Here is a 19497-nt window from a genome sequence, read left to right on the forward strand (position 1 = left end):
GTATCAAAGCGAAGGATGATGCGTACAAATTAGCCAGAAAAAGCAGCATACCGGAGGACTGGGAGAAATTCAGAGACCAGCAGAGGAGGACAAAGGGCTTAATTAGGAAAGGAAAAATAGATTATGAAAGAAAACTGGCAGGGAAAATAAAAACTGACTGCAAAAGTTTTTATAGATATGTGAAAAGAAAGAGATTAGTTAAAATAAATGTAGGTCCCTTGCAGTCAGAAACAGGTGAGTTGATCATGGGGAACAAGGATATGGCGGACCAATTGAATAACTACTTTGGTTCCGTCTTCACTAAGGAAGACATAAATAATCTGCCGGAAATAGCAGGGGACCGCGGGTCAAAGGAGTTGGAGGAATTGAGTGAAATCCAGGTTAGCCGGGAAGTGGTGTTGGATAAATTGAATGGATTAAAGGCCGATAAATCCCCAGGGCCAGATAGGCTGCATCCCAGAGTACTTAAGGAAGTAGCTCCAGAAATAGTGGATGCATTAGTAATAATCTTTCAAAACTCTTTAGATTCTGGAGTAGTTCCTGAGGATTGGCGGGTAGCAAACGTAACCCCACTTTTTAAGAAGGGAGGGAGAGAGAAAACGGGAATTACAGACCAGTTAGTCTAACATCGGTAGTGGGGAAACTACTAGAGTCAGTTATTAAAGATGGGATAGCAGCACATTTGGAAAGTGGTGAAATCATTGGACAAAGTCAGCATGGATTTACAAAAGGTAAATCATGTCTGACGAATCTTATAGAATTTTTCGAGGATGTAACTAGTAGCGTGGATAGGGGAGAACCAGTGGATGTGGTGTATCTGGACTTCCAGAAGGCTTTCGACAAGGTCCCACATAAGAGATTAGTATACAAACTTAAAGCACACGGCATTGGGGGTTCAGTATTAGAAACATGGAAATTAGGTGCAGGAGTAGGCCATTCGGCCCTTCGAGCCTGCACCGCCATTCAATATGATCATGGCTGATCATCCAACTCAGTATCGCGTACCTGCCTTCTCTCCATACCCTCTGATCCCCTTAGCCACAAGGGCCACATCTAACTCCCTCTTAAATGTAGCCAATGAACTGGCCTTGACTACCCTCTGTGGCAGGGAGTTCCAGAGATTCACCACTCTCTGTGTGAAAAAAGTTCTTCTCATCTCGGTTTTAAAAGATTTCCCCCTTATCCTTAAGCTGTGACCCCTTGTCCTGGACTTCCCCAACATCGGGAGCAATCTTCCAGAAGGCTGGATAGTGGATAGAGAACTGGCTGGCAAACAGGAAGCAAAGAGTAGGAGTAAACGGGTCCTTTTCACAATGGCAGGCAGTGACTAGTGGGGTACCGCAAGGCTCAGTGCTGGGACCCCAGCTATTTACAATATATATTAATGATCTGGATGAGGGAATTGAAGGCAATATCTCCAAGTTTGCGGATGACACTAAGCTGGGGGGCAGTGTTAGCTGGCTTAACAGCTGCGGCCCACCTGCAGTCCGTCTGTTTTTTTTCTTTCGTTTTGTTCATTGTCATGTTTTAGTTAATTTTGTTTTATTAAGTTGTGTATGTGTGTGGGTGGGGTGGGAGAAACATGTTTTGGTCTCTTCCTTCGGGGGATGCGACTTTTTCTTCGGTCGTATTCCCCGTCTCCGTCTGCGCCGAGGCCTAATGGCGGAGCTGGCGACATCGGAGCTGTAGCAGCAACAGCGGCGGCAGCGGAGACCTGACTCGGTCCTGGAGCTGTAGCAGCGGCAGCAGCGGCAGCGGAGACCTGACTCGGCCCCGAAACTGTGGCGGCGGCAGCAGCGGCAGCGGAGACCTGACTCGGCACAGAAGCTGTGGCGGCGGCAGCAGCGGCAGCGGAGACCTGACTCGGCCCTGGAGCGGTGGCGGCGGCAGCAGCGGCAGCGGAGACCCGGCTCGGCCCTGGAGCGGTGGCGGCGGCAGCAGCGGCAGCGGAGACCCGGCTCGGCACAGAAGCTGTGGCGGCAGCAGCGGCAGCGGAGACCCGGCTCGGCCCTGGAGCTGTAGCAGCAACAGCAGCGGCAGCGGAGACCTGACTCGGCCCTGGAGCTGTAGCAGCAACAGCAGCGGCAGCGGAGACCCGGCTCGGCACAGAAGCTGCGGTGGCGGCAGCAGCAGCAGCAGCGGCGGAGACCCGACTCGGCCCTGGAGTTGCGGCGGAGGCAGCAACCACCCGCGGAGTTTGAACCGTCGCCTCGGCGCAGAGGGAGAACAAAGGGGGAAGAGACAGAGACTTTAAGATTTTGCCTTCCACCACAGTGAGGAGGTGTTTGGTGAACTCACTGTGGTGGATGTTAAATTTGTGTTGATTGTGTGTTTTTGCCATTTTTAAAAATTATATGTATGACTGCAGGGAAACAAAATTTCGTTCAGACCGAAAGGTCTGAATGACAATAAAACGAATCTAATCTAATCTAATCTAATCTAAGGAGACTGCAAGGTGACTTGGATAGGCTGGGTGAGTGGGCAAATGTTTGGCAGATGCAGTATAATGTGGATAAATGTGAGGTTATCCATTTTGGTGGCAAAAACAGGAAAGCAGACTATTATCTAAATGGTGGCCGACTAGGAAAAGGGGAGATGCAGCGAGACCTGTGTGTCATGGTACACCAGTCATTGAAAGTAGGCATGCAGTTGCAGCAGGCAGTGAAGAAAGCGAATGGTATGTTAGCTTTCATAGCAAAAGGATTTGAGTATAGGAGCAGGGAGGTTCTACTGCAGTTGTACAGGGTCTTGGTGAGACCACACCTGGAGTATTGCGTACAGTTTTGGTCTCCAAATCTGAGGAAGGACATTATTGCCCTAGAGGGAGTGCAGAGAAGGTTCACCAGACTGATTCCTGGGATGTCAGGACTGTCTTGTGAAGAAAGACTGGATAGACTTGGTTTATACTCTCTAGAATTTAGGAGATTGAGAGGGGATCTTATAGAAACTTATAAAATTCTTAAGGGGTTGGACAGGCTAGATGCAGGAAGATTGCTCCCGATGTTGGGGAAGTCCAGGACAAGGGGTCACAGCTTAAGGATAAGGGGGAAATCCTTTAAAACCGAGATGAGAAGAACTTTTTTCACACAGAGAGTGGTGAATCTCTGGAACTCTCTGCCACAGAGGGTAGTCGAGGCCAGTTCATTGGCTATATTTAAGAGGGAGTTAGATGTGGCCCTTGTGGCTAAGGGGATCAGAGGGTATGGAGAGAAGGCAGGTACGGGATACTGAGTTGGATGATCAGCCATGATCATATTGAATGGCGGTGCAGGCTCGAAGGGCCGAATGGCCTACTCCTGCACCTAATTTCTATGTTTTCTATGTACGTTCTCCCTGTGACTGCGTGGGTTTTCTCTGGTTGTTCCCGTTTCCCCCACACTCCAAAGACGTACAGGTTTGTAGGTTATTTGGCGTTGGTAAAATTGTAAATTATCCCTAGTGTGTATGGTAGTGCTAGCGTAGGGCTGTTTCAGCGCTGAATCTCTAATGTCTAAAAGTGTAGGTTCTAATCTTCAACATGCTCCACCTGGTTTGGGAAAAACTCCATCCAAGACTGCAAGAAATTGCAGAGAATTGTGAACGCAGCCCAGACCATCGCACAAACCAACCTCCCCTGCCACCAGCATAACCAGGGATGAGTCTCACCCCGGTCACTCCTTCTTCTCCCCTCTCCTATCAGGCAAAAAGCACAGAAGTGTGAAAATGCACACCTTCAGATTCAGGGACAGTTTCTTCCCAGCTATTATCAGGCAACTGAACCATCCTATCACCAACTATAGAGCACTCCTGACCTACCATCTTTCAAATTGGAGACCCTTGGACTATCTTTAATCGGACTCTACTGAACTTTATCTTGCACTAAACATTATTCCCTTTATCCTGTATCTAAACACTGTGGACAGCTGATTGTAATCATGTATAGGCTTTCCGTTGACTGGACAGCACACCACACAAAAGCTTTTCACTGTACCTCAGTACACATGAGAAAAATAAACTAATCTATATGTGGATTAGGGCCTGGATAGCTCAGTTGGTAGAGCAATGAGACTCTTGGGGTGGCACAGGGGCACAGCAGTCGAGCTGCTGCCTTACAGTGCTAGAGGCCCAGGTTTAATCCTGACTACGGCTACTGTCTGTGCAGGGTTGGTACGTTCTCCCTGTGACCACGTGAGTCTGTAGGTTTATTGGCTTTGGTAAAATTGTAAATTGTCCATCCTGTGTAACATAGTGCTAGTGTATGGTATCTTCGCTGTGGGCCGAATGGCCCGTTTCCGTGCTGTATCTCTAAAGCGTCTAAAAGCTCTAAACTGGAATGGTAATGCACAAGATCAAAGTGAGCTCGCGACTGAAACTGTTATCAGCAGCATGTCTTGTGTCCACATTGATATGTCTTCATCTTTTGTTCACCTGCCCAGTTAAATATACTCTCAAATGTTGACATAGATTTGTCTCAATCTCTGACTCTGGAAATTAAGTGCAAAGCATGGTACCTGTAAATACAGAATACTCCAACATTCAAGTACCTTGTGTTTAATCCCGCGATATCGCACTTGGCTTTGGAATTCTTAACTCCAGGAAACAGACCATTTTGACCATTCCCTGTCTTATTCCTTATTAATTGTAAATATTGCTTTGATTGCCCCCATAACCTGCAGAGTTTTCTTGCCAACTGCCCAGGTTTTCTAGGTCTGACCAAGCTCTGCTTATTTACAGGAGCTGATTTTTCAGGACAAATAATATACGTTTTTTTTGAAGGGTCCAAAAGGAGAAGCTGTCGGGTCGATCACTCAACCACTGCCCAGTAGTTACCTGATATTTCGAGCTGCTTCAGAATCCGATGGTAAGAATTTAATGCAAAAAGAAGGCTCTTTTTGTGAAATGTTGCCTCAAATGCATAAATTGAATTAATAGGGTAGATAAATAGATAGAAGTTTAAAATTATAACATAATATTCATTTATTTTCAGTTATTTCATTTGAAGAAACCTTTCATTTTTGTGGATTTTTTTTCCCTTCGGGATATTTTAACGATTAAAAGTGTTGCCCTGTGAGTAAAATATTGAAAGTCGTGTCCTTCCAGCTAACCTCTTCTGACGAAGGATTTCAGATCCAAATGTCGACTATTTTTCTTTGCACAGCTCCTGTCTGACCTGTTGAGATTTTCCAACATTTTCTGTTTGTTTCAGATTTCCAACATCTGCATTTTTTTAATTTTCTAACCTTTTCGTTTGCCTTTCTCCGTTGGAGCCCATTAGCATGAATCTGGTTATGGATAAATCCTGGTGTTGGATTACAGTAAAATTATATACCATTGGTTATTCACCTTTAAAATGCTACTAAAAGATACACAAAGTACTGGAGTAACTCAGCGGGTTAAGCAACATCTATGGAAAACATGGATAAAGGACAAAGGACATTTATTATCACATACACCAATTGGTGTAGTGAAATTTGACTTGCCATTGCAGCACACATAGGATAGGTGACGTATCCAGTCGGGATCCTTCTCCAGACTTAAGAAGGGTCTCGACCCGAATTATCACCTATCCTTGCTCTCCAGAGATGCTGCCTGTGACCTTCCAAGATACTCCAGCACTTTTTTTTTTTTTTTGTATAAACCAACATCTGCAGTTCCTTGTATCTCCTTTAAGACGCTACTACTCATTTTATTTCCTTGTGGCGTTTTGGGTGTTTTGTTTCTGCTCTCTGTAAATCATCAGGTCATATCAAGAAATGGGTGGCACAGCAAGTCTTGCTACTGCCTCACAGCGCCAGTGACGGGTTCAACCGTGATTCCTGTGCTTTGTAGAATTAAGACACTCTTCCAGTGATCGTGTGGGTTTTCCTCGGATGCTTCAGTTTACTCCCAACATTTCAGACACGCTAAATTAATTGAGATAGCTGGCTGATTAATAAGTTAATTAACAACTGTAAATTAGCAGAGTAGGTAGGTGGAAGAACAAAGGGGCGATCTTGATGGTCATTTGAGAGAGAATAAGTTACGCAAAATAAGGGAGGTAATTGGATTGCTCTGAGAGCCAGATTTGACTTGATGGACCCCCCCAATGTCATATGGATATATGCAAAAAGTGATCAATTTGAACTTGTTTATTTAATAGTTTTGGATTTAGGTTTATTACTGTCTCGTGTACCGAGGTACAGTGAATAGCTTTGTTTTGCATGCTTTCGAATCAAATCAATTACATACAAGTCAAACTCAAGTACAATAGGTAGAGTGAAGGGAAAGTTACAGAGTGCAGAATATATTTCCTACCCCCTTCCACATTCAGGAAGGGTTGCAGATGATGGAAATCTGATAGGAAATAATCATTAGGTCAAGCTGAATCTATGGTTAGAGAAACAGAATTAATGGTTTAGGTCAGTGACCTTCCAAATAACTATGTAGAAACAAAGAACTGCAGATGCTGGTTAATACACATAAGGACACAAAATGCTGGAACGTGGGTGGGTGACGTTTCGGATCGAGATCCTTCTTCAGACCAGCATCTGCAGTTCCTTGTGTTCAGTCTGACGAAGGCTCCTGACCAGAAGCATCATCTATCCATGTTCTCCAGAGATGTTGCCTGACCACCTGAGTTACTCCAGCACTTTGCGTCCTTCTAAACGACTATTCCTTCTGGTTTACAAGTTGGTAATGTGCACTTTCCAAACTCTGTTGCAGGAAGATGTTGGATGGATGCGTTGGAACTTGCTCTGAAGTGTTCCAGTCTCCTCAAGCGGACTACAATTAGAGAAGGCAAAGAGTATGACTTGAACTCCTCGGAAGGCTGCCATGTTGCGCTTTTTGGACTACTGCGAGCAAACGCTCTGCAAAGCCCAGAACACGACCAGTAAGTTGTTCGTAAGTCACTTGACATTGAATGGCCATTGTGCCACAATGGCCGTTGAGCTTTTGGTGGCTCCTGTTATGCAGCATGAGATGACTTTTGAATAAGATATATTAACAAATCGGCATGGTTGCTTTATCCATATTTTCCGATTGTCAAAGGCAAAATAAGTTTTTCAAGAGCTGTAGATTAGTTTAATTTAGATTACTTTTAATTTAGTTTAGTTTAGAGATACAGCATGGAAACAGACGTGTAGGAAAGAACTGCAGATGCTGGTTTAAATCGAAGATAAACACAAAATGCTGGAGTAACTCAGCGGGACAGGCAGCATCTCTGGAGAAAAGGAAGGGGTGACGTTTTGGGTCGAGACCTTTCTTCAGACTGATGTCCGTCGAGTGCGCAGTACAGAGATAAAATGTAGTCGGAGACAGTAAGACAGGTAGGAGTACTGGGAAGGGGGATGGGTCAGAGAGAGAGGGAAAGCAAGGGCTACTTGAAGTTAGAGAAGACAATGGAAACAGACCTTTCGACCCACCAAGTCCACACCGCCCAATGATCACCCATACACGATTCCTATCCTGCACACTAGGGACATTTTACAGAAACCAATTAACCAACAAACCTGCACGTCTTTGGAATGTGGGAGGAAACCAGAGCATCCGGGGAAAACCCACGCAGCAAACTGGAGAACGTACAAACTCCACACAGACAGCACCTGTAGTCAGGATCAAACCCGGTTTTCTGGCGCTGTAGGGAAGCAACTCTACTGCTGTGCCACCTTAGTGCACTGTGTTAGTGCACTAATATGCAGTTTGCTGGGAAACATTTAGAAACATGGATTTAGAGCAAGAAAATATCTAGCATCCTAAATTACTTTGGCATCAGATACAAATGGTGCTATTTTTACATTCAAATTTTGAATAGGATCCCACCCTTCCCGGAGACTGCACACCACTTATTAAGATCATGGTCTCTGATTTCTAGACCTATTATGATAAAGATTTTCCATTAATAAATCTACAAAGTCATTTAGAGATGAGATCTCCTTCAATGTGAAAGCAAACAAAACCAATCTTTCCCTTGATCTAAAATATCTGCTCTCTATCACTTTGCACTGTTTATTCCTTAAGCGATATCACTAGAGCTTATCTATCATTATTGTAATATTTTGGGATGTTTTGTGGTGCATTTTTATTTCAATTGTCTGTAATGTGTTCTGATGTAATGAAGTGTACTGTATTAGTGAAACATTTCTGTGTAATTAAACACTAGACAAGGTTGATTTCCTTTTGAAAAGCTCAATCCAAAACTCAACTGTTCTTCTGTTGCCATATGTACAGACCGTTCCCAGATTTCAAATGCCCAACTTATGGAGACCCCTACATGCGAGAGATCTCTCCGTCTCTCTCCGTTCTCTCCGTCTCTCTCCGTCTCTCTCCATCTCTGTCTCTCTCCGTCTCTCTCCGTCTCCATCTCTCTCCCCCTCTCCCCCCCCCCCTCTTCCCTTCTCTCTCCCCATGTCTCTCCGTCTCTCCCTCTCTCTCTTTCATTTTCTCTTTTTCCATCTTTCTCTCTTTCTCTACCTGAGCAAATGTTTGTGATGCCATTCATTACAGTTCTATGGAGGTCTGGTTACTGTACTGTGATTTTTCTGCACTTTCTAACTAATGGACAAGATCCACAAGAATATCACTGAAAATTGAACTTATACATTACCCGAGGACATCCTGTATAGACCACAGGAAAAGTTCCAAAATAAGCACAACTTTGAGAGAGTGTTGCTTCCTTCAGATAAGGCAGCTAAATGTGTTATATATTCATGTTCCGGTGGCTTGTGGGGATGGATACTCATTAACTCATGGTAATATAATAAATACTTTGCAGATCTCTGAAAAACGTGCCAAAAAAAAAGATTATTATACCATTTTCCTTTCTGCATTGTGCAGGATGGCTATTGCTTTTATCTACACCTATCATTCTCTTTACTGAATAGTTCAGTTTATGTCAGTAATTTGGATACCAGGCCCCTGTAGAAATAAATAAGAAGGAACTGCAGATGCTGGTTTAAACCGAAGATAGACACAGGCTGGAGTGACTCAGTGGGACAGGCAGCATCTATGGAGAGAAGGAATGGGTGATGTTTTGCGTCGAGACACTTCTTCAGAACCCAAGCCAGCTTTCTGACTAGATGCAAGATATATCATTGTTTAACTCAGCCCAGGTTTCTGACTGGATGAAAGGCTTCAGTCTGGCAGTTACATTAAAGCACAAGCCATGACTCTCTGTTTCCCCAATATGTTAGTTGTTTGCCATTTTGTGATGCTGGAATACCCTTGTGGTTGCTCATCTATTTTATCTATAGTTTGGACATGATCCTCAGAGTTGAGGACAACACAGTGCCACAGTGGTAGAGTTGCTGCCATACCGAGCCAGAGACCCGGGTATGGTCCTGACTATGGGTGCTGTCTGTACGGAGTTTGTGCGTTCTACCTGTGACCGCATGGGTATTCTCCGGGTGCTCCGATTTCCTCCCACACTCCAAAGATTTATAGGTTAATTGGCTTGTTAATTGTAAATTGTCCCTAATGTGTAGGATAGTGGTTGTGTACATGGTTATCGCTGGTTGGTCTGGGATTGTTGGGCTGAAGGGCCTGTTTCCACACTGTACCTCTAAAGTCTAAAGTTGTATCAAGAGCGACAGAAAAATATAGCTCTTGCCATTTTGGTTTTCAAGAGGTTGGCCTGTGTATTTAGAAGCAGACTGGTCAACTCTGGTTGGACCATTATATTTAAGGTTTGTGTGACCTTGTTTTAGTTGCTACTTAAGGGGAGTTACTCAATGGCACGGAGTCTTGGTGATTTAACCTGTAAAATTAGATATAATTTGGCAAATTTGAGAATAAACTCGGCACAGGTGCCGTACTTGTCAAGTGCTGATACTTTAATCAAAATACAGCATTAGTCACTCAGGAAGTCCTCTGGAAGTTATAAATGACTTACTAAGATGCTGCCTTCCTTCAAGGCCAGATCTAATAAGAATGAGAGAATTGAAGATGAATGTCCTGGGAATGTTACAAGTTAGAAGCAGCACCTGCACTAACTGAGAGTGAGTTATTTTGTTCGATTGATAAGCAGCCTGTGACTGAAACCAATGTTACAACTTTAAATATGGAAGCACCTCGGAGAAGAGAATTGAACCTTTATTTCTTGTACTGAAGTAAACTGAATCCAGAATTAGAATCCAGAAAAGGGCAGGTCAGCCATGAGTGAATGGCAGAGCAGACTCGAAGGGCCGAATGGCCTAATTCTGCTCCTATGACTAGTGAACTTATGAATGAAGAAAATGTTTGTTTTCAGGTTAAATGAAAGCGAGATTGAGCAGCAGCACTTCAGAGACCATGACCTGTACTCTGATAAATCAGACAGAGAGAATGAGCCTGACCACGAGGAATCCGATAACGATCCACTGGAGAAAAGTGGGAAAAGTGAGGAAAGTGACTCCGACATATCAGAGAAACAGGATGCTCTACCCACTGATCTTGAGCCAATGGACATCGTAAAGGAAACCACTTACGTGGAAGAAGCTCATGAGGAGTTGGGAGAGGTAAGAGGGTATCATATAATCACGCATTCATACTTTATATAGACTTTAGAGATACGGCGAGTCTACGCTGACCAGCGATCACCCCGTACACTAGCATTATCCTGCACACTAGGGACAATTTACGATTTACAGAAGCCAATTAACCTCCAACCCTGTATGTCTTTGGAGTGTGGGGGAAACTGGAGCACCAGGAGAAAGAACATGCAGTCACAGAGAGAACGTACAAATTCTGTACAGACAGCACCTGTAGTCAGGGTTGAACCCGGGTCTCTGACGCTGTAAGGCAGCAACTCTACCGCTGTGCCATCGTGCCAAATGAAGTTTGATGCTCATGTCACTGAACGATGCTGTTGCTTTACAGTAGAGTTTTAATGAATTTGTTCAGAAAGTGAGAAGATGCTTGCTTCTGCTGGGAAATTGAATATTTATGAGTGCACGCAGTGCCAACATCAAGTAGTTCAATGTTTGTTACATTCACGTGGGTGCAGAGAGCAGGCCTTGCCTGAAATAGTGTAATCGAAGCACAGGAGCAAGATGTGCAGAAAAGAACTGCAGCTGCTGGTTTATAGTGGTGTACTCTGTTGAATTTCAGGAATTGAGAGGGCAAGTGGTTCCGAAGCTTCAGCTGAAACCGTAGCAGTGGGTGGAGCCCATAGTCTCCCTGGATTTGGCCAAGCTCCAGTTAACATGCTGGAAAACTGTAGGCGATGGGCTTACAGCTTCCCAGGGCCAATCTTCTGCAATTTACCCCCATGGGCAGCACAGTGGCACTGCGACAGAGTTGCAGCCTTACAACACCGGAGAAATGGGTTCGACCATGCATTCACAGGTGCTGTCTGGATGGAGTTTGTACGTTCTCCCTGTGAACACATGGATTTTCTCCGGGTGCTCCAGTTTCCTCCCACACACCAAAGACATGCAGGTTTGTATGTTAATTAGTTTAGGTAAAATTGTAAATTATCCCTAGTGTTAGATAGTGCTAGTGTATGTAGTGATCGCTGGTCGGCGCGGACTCAGTCGTCCAAATGGTCAGATTCCGCACCGTATCTCTAAAGTCTAAATCAACTAATCCCTACTGTTTTTTGTTTACTTCCCATCTGTTATCAGGCAACTGAACCATCCCATCCCCAACGAAAGAACAGTCCTGTCCTATAATCTACCTCATTGGAGACCCACGGATTATCTGTTATCAGACTTTACTGGACTTTATCTTGCACTAAACGTTATTCCCTTTATCCTCTATCTGCACACTGTGAACGGCTTGTTTGTCATCATGTATAGTCTTATGGCTGACTGGATAGCGTGCAACACAAAAGCTTTTCACTGCAGCTCAGTGCACGTGACAACAATAAACTAGACTAAACTAAAATAAGTGAGGAAAAATCATGTTTTTTTATTATTGGGACCTTGTCACATTTGGAAATGAACTATAAATGTAATGTAACATTTCATAAATGTCAATCATCGTGCAACAGGCATGTCAATCACTTTTGCAGAATTCAATATAATTTTCTACAGGACACAAAGTGCTGGAGTAACTCAGTGGTTCAGGCAGCATCTGTGGAGAACGTGGGTAGGTGATGTTTCGGTTTGGGGGCCCTTCCAACAGCATACGTTTCTACAGGCACAGTTTCTCGAATATTTTCCGATGGGGCAGCATACAACCCAGTGGCATTCGCAGTGACTTTTCCAGTTTTCCATCGGTTTGCACCTATCGTACTCCGTCCCACCACCCACCCACGGGCCTCCCATCTGGCTCTGCATCCTCTCCCCACCTGTATCCACCTTTCACTCACCAGCATTCCACAGTCCCGTCTCCCCCCTCCCCCCCTTCCCATATTGTTATTGGCTGGCAAAGTTTCCTTTTCCCTCTCAGTCGATGCAGGATCAAGACCCAAAACAATGACATACTTTTTTTTGCCTCCATTGATGCTGCTTGACCTGCTGAGTTTTTCCACGGTTCTGACTTTTGTCCCACATTCCAGCATCTGTGGTCTATTTAGTCCGTACAGTTTAGCAAATGCTGCTGGCAGTCATGGTTTTTTCTGGAAATTGTTACTTGCAGCAAAAAATGGTAAAATCTAAACATTTTTTTCCTCATGCTTTCTTCCTCTCCCAATCAATCACCTCCCACTAATACTAACCGTCAATCCTTTCTCTCCCTTAAAAAAAAAATCCAGGCAGGTGAGGAATCTCAGATAGAAGTCGTATCCGACGAGAACAAAAGTCTGATTTGGACTCTGCTGAAGCAAGTTCGGCCAGGAATGGACCTCTCCAAAGTTGTGCTGCCCACATTTATCTTGGAGCCTCGTTCTTTCTTAGATAAGCTGTCAGATTACTACTACCATGCGGACATTCTATCAGAGTGAGTGCACTTCGCTTATATTTGTGTTGTCTACCCACTCCTACCCATCACACACTTCTTGCCAGGCTCAAATTGGTTTAGTTTAGTTTAAAGATACAGCGTGGAAACAGGCCCTTCGGCCCACCGTATTTGCGTCCACCAGCGATCCCCGTACATCAATTGTATTCCACAGACTAGTGGCAACTTTACAGAAGCCGATTCACCTACAAACCTGCATGTCTTTGGAATGTGGGAGGAAACCGGAGCACCCGGTTACAGGCAGAACATACAGACTCCGTACAGACAGCGCCCATTGTCAGGATTGAGCTCTGGTCTCTGTCGCTGTCAGGCGGAAGCTCCACCCACCACTGTGCCGCCTCAGCTGATTGCCTTTTCCTTTATTATCCCAGCCTCTCAAAACCTTCTAGTATTGTTTTATTGTCCTGAACAAATAACACCGAAGCATTAGAAGTTTTTTTTTAAGAGTGCAAAGGGAATCAGGAAATAGAAGACCCTTCTTCAGACTCTCGACCCGAAACGTCACCTTTTCTCCAGAGATGCAGTCTGACCCGCTGAGTTACTTCAGCGTTTTGTGTCTATCTTCAGTGTAAACCAGCATCTGCAGTTCCTTCCTACACAAAGGGAATCAGGAGATGTGTGGATAGAAAGAGTGATGTTGATGCACTGGAGAGTGCAACTTTCACGTGGTCCACCCTATTTCAACTAATGCAATCAACCCAACGTGCACAAACAAATAGATGTAGTGTTTTGGTGTCTTCAACTTTCGGCTGCGCACGCCATACGCAAGAAGAAGACTGGATCATCAGTCATTTTATTGAATAGTGGAGTTGGTTCACTTGATCTAATGGCCTTTTCCTACTTTTTTTTTTTTTAAGTTGCATCTTTTAAGGTGAGATCTTTGGGTTTCCAGCAGGATCTCTGAAGATTTTTGCCTGGGATTTCCATTCTCCCAATTCATGCCCGCCCTGATGATTGAGCACCAATGATAATAGTGGTCTTGATCTGAAACAATTGCAGCCATTACACTATGACTTAACCGGGGGGCCAGCCTTCACCTCTCTGTACTTTTAGTTTTAAGCAAAAGTCAACCATAAAACCTTCTGGTGGATAACACATAGCCAGTTATAGAATTTGATATTTAGTCAGAGGGTAGTGAATTTGTGGAATTCATTGCCACATAAGGCTGTGGAGACCAAGTCAATGAATATTTTTAAAGGCAGAGATTGACTGATTTTTGATTAGTACGGGTGTCATGGGTTATGGGGGGAAGGGAGGAGAATGGAGTTAAGAGGGAAAGACCAATCAGCTATGATTGAATGGCGGAGTAGAATCAATGGCCAAATGTCCTAATTCTGCCCCTAGAACTTATGGTTAATAAGTTCAAACACTTCTCTTCATACACTCTGGGCTAATGAATTATGAGGCTGATAGAAGAGAAAAACCAAATTATGGTGCATGCTTTTTAAAATAATTCACACTTAGTGAATCTGTTTTGTGCATGTCGTCTTTTTACGATATTTGACTGGCATTTGACTGAGGTGTTTGCCTTGCAGTGCGGCTGCTGAGGAAAACCCTTACAGACGTTTGAAGAAAGTTGTGAGATGGTACTTGTCTGGCTTCTACAAAAAACCAAAGGTTCGTTTTCCAAAGTGAAATGTTGTCATTGTTAAATAACAACTCTTTCCAATGTCTCTTGTCTCAAAAATATTCGGATTGGTTTATTATTTCCGTGTGGAGTCCAAAACGGTGAAAATGGTTTGTTTCTGTCCTATCCAGTCAAATCATATTGTGCGTTAGTACAGCCAAGCGTACACAACTACAACAGGTATTGTAACAAAAAAAATACACATCCAATATACTGCGTTATGGCGTTATAGATTTACAGTTACAAAGAAAGTGCAGATTTTTTTTAAGTGCCGGGAACTTAAGTTGGAAGGTTGGAAGAGCAGGACTGCCCCCTAGTTTACGTACAGTCTGATAACAGTGGGTAAGTGTCTGGTCCTGAAAATGGTGGTATGTGCTTTCAAACTTTTGTATCTTCTGCCTGATGAGGGGAGAAGAGAGGAAAACCACAGTGTAAATATAACCAGACTAACTGCGAACCATTTTGTTTTGGAGAAAGTAAAAAATATCCATTTGTCTATCATTTTTCAAGTCCTCATTACATTCCTCAGTATTTATACGAATAGAATATTTTGGGTTTGGGTTGTAAAGTGGACAAATAAGGCAGCCCATTTGCACACAGTAAGCCCCTTAAATGATGTAGTTATCCATTAATTTTTCACGATGGTGAGAGAAAAGGGAACATTTATGGTTAAGCTTCTTTTAAATTATATACGCAACTCATTCATCCAAAATGCCGCATCTCTATGGATGCAAAGTGAGCCTCAATAACTGAGATTATCGTCCATAACTGAGATCATATGTCTGGTACTGCAAAATCTGCTGATTGCATCTAAGGTGCTGCCAATTGTGTCTATTTTGTCTATTCTTTAAAATATTTAGAATATCAGCTACATATTAGCTTTGCGATTATTGACAATGCAAATTTCTAGCTTGGCAGCACTTTCAACAAGAACACATCTCTTTCATCTCACATAATTTTTCTCCCAGTGTTATATGGCTACAAGCTTTTATCCTTAAATTCTCTTTAAGTTTTGTGGTTCAGTTCTTGGTTTTAAAAGTATTTTTATTTCTATGATAAGGGCCTGAAGAAGCCGTACAATCCAATTATTGGTGAAACGTTCCGGTGCATGTGGATTCATCCAAAAGCAAACAGCAGGACCTTTTACATTGCAGAACAGGTATGAGTAAACGATTCATTTGTCAGAGACTGTTATTGACTTGCTTCTTTTTGCACCTTATACAATCTTTAACCTGTTCACTGCCAAGTTTTTTTCCCCACTATTGGCCATGGCCCGAGTATACTCGAGGGTGGCACTGGTTAAAGCAATACATTTTAAGGTCTCCTTTACTCTCCTTCATCATCCATAGGAACAGATGTTATTCAAGAGTTAAGGAGTTTTAACTCCTAAGTCCCACAGTGACATTTTTTCATTCAAGCTATCGGTCAGTTGTCAGCGAGCCATGGAGCTGTGCAGCATGGAAACAGGCCCTTCAGTCCACCCTGTCCATGCTGACCCAAGTTTACATTTGCATGCATGTGGCCCACTGCCCTCTATACCCTTGTTATCCAGAGAGTGGTGAATCTCTGGAACTCTGCCACAGAAGGTAGTTGAGGCCAGTTCATTGGCTATATTTAAGAGGGAGTTAGATGTGGCCCTTGTGGCTAAAGAGATCAGGGGGTATGGAGAGAAGGCAGGTACAGGATACTGAGTTGGATTATCAGCCATGATCATATTGAATGGTGGTGCAGGCTCGAAGGGCCGAATGGCCTACTCCTGCACCTATTTTCTATGTTTCTATTCACGCATTTGTCCAAATGTCTTCTAAATGTCATTATTGTGTCCTATAGCTTCCTCTGGCAGTTCATTTCAGATACGGACTAGCCTCTGAATGGAAAGAAATTGCTGCTAAACTCTCGTTTAAATCTCTACTCTCACCTTAAACCCATGCAATTTAGTTTTACAATCCTGTGAAAAAGACAGTGAACATTCACTTTATCCATGCTCCTCGTGATCTTGTACCTCAATTAGATCGCCCTTCGACCTCCTACGTTCCAAAGAAAAAAAAATCCTAGCCTATCCAACCTCTCCTTTTAACTCAAACCCACAAGCCCAAGCAACATCCTGGTGACACTCCACCACCCTTTTTCCATCCTAATGACATCTTTCCTGTCCCTGGGCAACCAGAACTGCAAACTGTACTCCAAGTGTGGTCTCACCAACAATTCTTTCTGAATGTAGTCCCAAAATTGATGTTGATTTATACTGGGGTAATTTTGCTACTGACTGAATTACCTTCTACATAATAGGTGTCCCATCATCCTCCCGTATCTGCATTCTACGTAAGTAATAGAAAGGATGGGTTCTGCGTCTGTGGGAGCATCATGGCCAAGTCTAAGTTTTATGGTGAGTTTTTCTTCCCTAAATATGCAGTTAAATTATAAACTGTTGATAATAATTGTTTACCATGTTTTACGATGCTGGAGGTTAACATTTAGTGTTTACATTGAAACATGGAACGAACCTTGCTTTATGAAGCTGAAGGTCAATGTTAGGGAAGACCTTAGATTCAAAGATAGACACAAAATGCTGGAGTAGCTCGGCAGCTCAGGCAGCAACCCTGGAGAATATGGATAGATGATGTTTCGGGTCCGGACCCTTCTTCAGACCATATCTAGGGAGAGTGAGGAGAAAAAACTGGAAGCAGGAAAAAACAGGACATGTCGGGGCCGGCAACCTTAAGCAAGGAGGTTCCCTGATAAGCTGCCTGTTTGCTCGAAGTCTACAGTTCACACCAATACATCCCTCTTGGGTTCATACCTGTCTATAACCAACAGGCAGCCTATCAGGTGACCGCCTTGCCTGAGGTCATTTGTTTACAACTCTGATTTGTCCTGTTTTATTTCTATGCTTCCAGTTTTTTCCCCACTCTCCGAACTGCAATTAGTCTGAAGAAGGTGACCTGAAACATCACCTGTCCATTTTCTCCAGAGATGCTGCCTGACTCGTTGAGTCACTCCAGCAATCTGTGTCTATCTTTGGTCTATAAACCAATATCTGCAGTTCATTTTTATTACCTTGTTCTAGCTTTGACAAATAATTGAGTATGGAGAATAAATTGAAAGGTTACTACAGTATATACACGTGTGAAGGAAATCTCGTATTAAGAAATCGCGTTTAGCACAACTGGAGCATCCAACTCCATTGCTTTAGCGCCAAAGGTGGGACATTCCGTACGTGTCTCATGTAGATGCCCCTCAACAACATACGGTGAAATTCCCTGTGGCCAGCGTCTGAGATGGGTTGAAAGGCCACATGGGGAGGTAGGTGGGAAGCTGGCATGGTGCAGTGTGGATAAATGATAGAAAACGCAGGCCTCTTGAGTAAGGTGAACTTACAGCAAAGGTAATGGGAAAATCTCAATAACCAAATAATACGTTTTCTTTCCTCGATGATTCAGGAAACTCATTATCAGCATTATTGGATGGCGAAGCGAGACTTTCTTTCCTCAGCCGGGGGGAAGATTACATAATGAACATGCCCTATGCTCATTGCAAAGGTACCATTTCTAGTTAATTGTGTTAAAGTTACATTTATTCCTGGAATAAAATAATTATTGCATGGTACCTCTCACTTCAAGATTTTGGCAGGTCATAGGTGAGCACAGGACAGGGGGAGTTTTGATTGGCGGGTAGTTGGACAAAGGCCAGAGATTAACACACACAAAGTGTCAGACAAACGGATTAAAGAGTTGTGAATTGTGAAGCTTGAGGATTGACAAGGTATAAGTTGTTTAGGAATGTATGTGGAGAGGGATGGGAGGGGAAAGAGCTGTAAAGTTAGCCAGGGCTCAGGGGAGGGAGAGGAGGGGGGGGGGGGGGGTGAAATGGGGAGGGGAGGGTGTTTTGTTGAGGTTAACTGAAGGTGGAGAATTCGATGTTCATACCATTGGGTTGTGAGCTGCCCAAACGGAATATTAGGTACTGTTCCTCAAGTTTGCGTGTGGTCTCACTCTGGCAGGAAGAGGCCCAGGACAGAAAGGTCAATATGGGAATAGGAAGGGTAGTTAGTTTAGTTTATTGTCACGTGTATCGAGGTAGAGTGAAAAGCTGTTTGTTGCGTGCTATGCAGTTAGCAGTATACATGATTACAATCGAGCTGTCCACAGTGTGCAGATATAGATAAGGGGAATAACGTTTAGTGCATGATAAAGTTCAGTAAAGCCTGATGAAAGATAGCCTGATGAAAGATAGTCTCCAATGAAGTAGATGAGAGGTCAGAAACGCTCTCTTGTTGGTAATAGTGGTTCAGTTGCCTGATAACAGCTTGGAACTGTCTCTGTATCTGGTCCTTGAATCTAAAATGGTTAGCAACTGGGAGATCCTGTAGGCCTTGACGGACTGAGCGCAAGTGTTTGGCAAAACAGGCACAGAGTCTACGCTTGGTCTCGCCCAATGTTTCTGCTGGTTGACTATTCACATCATTGGATCTGAGGTTTGCAAATAATTGAAAACATGGGCGTGAACTGGTCATTCCTCAACAATTCCATCATGGGATTCAGGCAATGCGGAGCTGCTGCTTGGTTGTAGAGCTATAATAGCAATGTAAATTTATGTCTCTTGAGTAATACTAAAGCTACTCCAGTTTAGTTTAGAGATTAAGTACAAGGTGGAAACGGGCCCATTGGCCGATGAGTCCGTACCGACCATCAATCACCCACAAACCAGTTCTATGTTATCCCAGTTTCTCATCCAACACACTAGTTCAAGTTCAAGTTCAAGTGAGTTTATTGTCATGTGTCCCTGTATAGGACAATGAAATTCTTGCTTTGATTAAGCACACAGAACATAGTAGGCATTTACTACAAAACAGATAAGTGTGTCCATATACCATAATATAAATATATACACACATGTATAAATAAACTGATAAAGTGCAAATAACAGAAAATGGGTTCATAATAATCAGAGTTTTGTCCGAGCCAGGTTTAATAGCCTGATGGCTGTGGGGAAGTAGCTATTCCTGAACCTGGTTGTTGTAGTCTTCAGGCTCCCTG

The 19497-nt window shown here is 43.5% G+C and overlaps 1 protein-coding gene across 13 annotated transcripts in view; it reads left to right on the forward strand.

The window, feature by feature from the left end:
• The window catches only part of osbpl8 (oxysterol binding protein like 8), a 169847-nt gene that overhangs the window by 126304 nt on the left and 24046 nt on the right, over positions 1-19497 (forward strand). For all 13 annotated transcript variants that reach the window (XM_033037977.1, XM_033037978.1, XM_033037989.1 and 10 more), the window contains 8 exons: positions 4756-4840; positions 6682-6850; positions 10205-10451; positions 12632-12816; positions 14370-14451; positions 15522-15620; positions 16751-16847; positions 17902-18000. In XM_033037977.1, coding sequence (XP_032893868.1) covers positions 4756-4840; positions 6682-6850; positions 10205-10451; positions 12632-12816; positions 14370-14451; positions 15522-15620; positions 16751-16847; positions 17902-18000 — 1063 coding nt within the window. The remainder of the gene's footprint in view (positions 1-4755; positions 4841-6681; positions 6851-10204; positions 10452-12631; positions 12817-14369; positions 14452-15521; positions 15621-16750; positions 16848-17901; positions 18001-19497) is intronic.

Source organism: Amblyraja radiata, chromosome 19 (genome assembly GCF_010909765.2).
Source record: "Amblyraja radiata isolate CabotCenter1 chromosome 19, sAmbRad1.1.pri, whole genome shotgun sequence".
NCBI lineage: Eukaryota > Metazoa > Chordata > Chondrichthyes > Rajiformes > Rajidae > Amblyraja > Amblyraja radiata.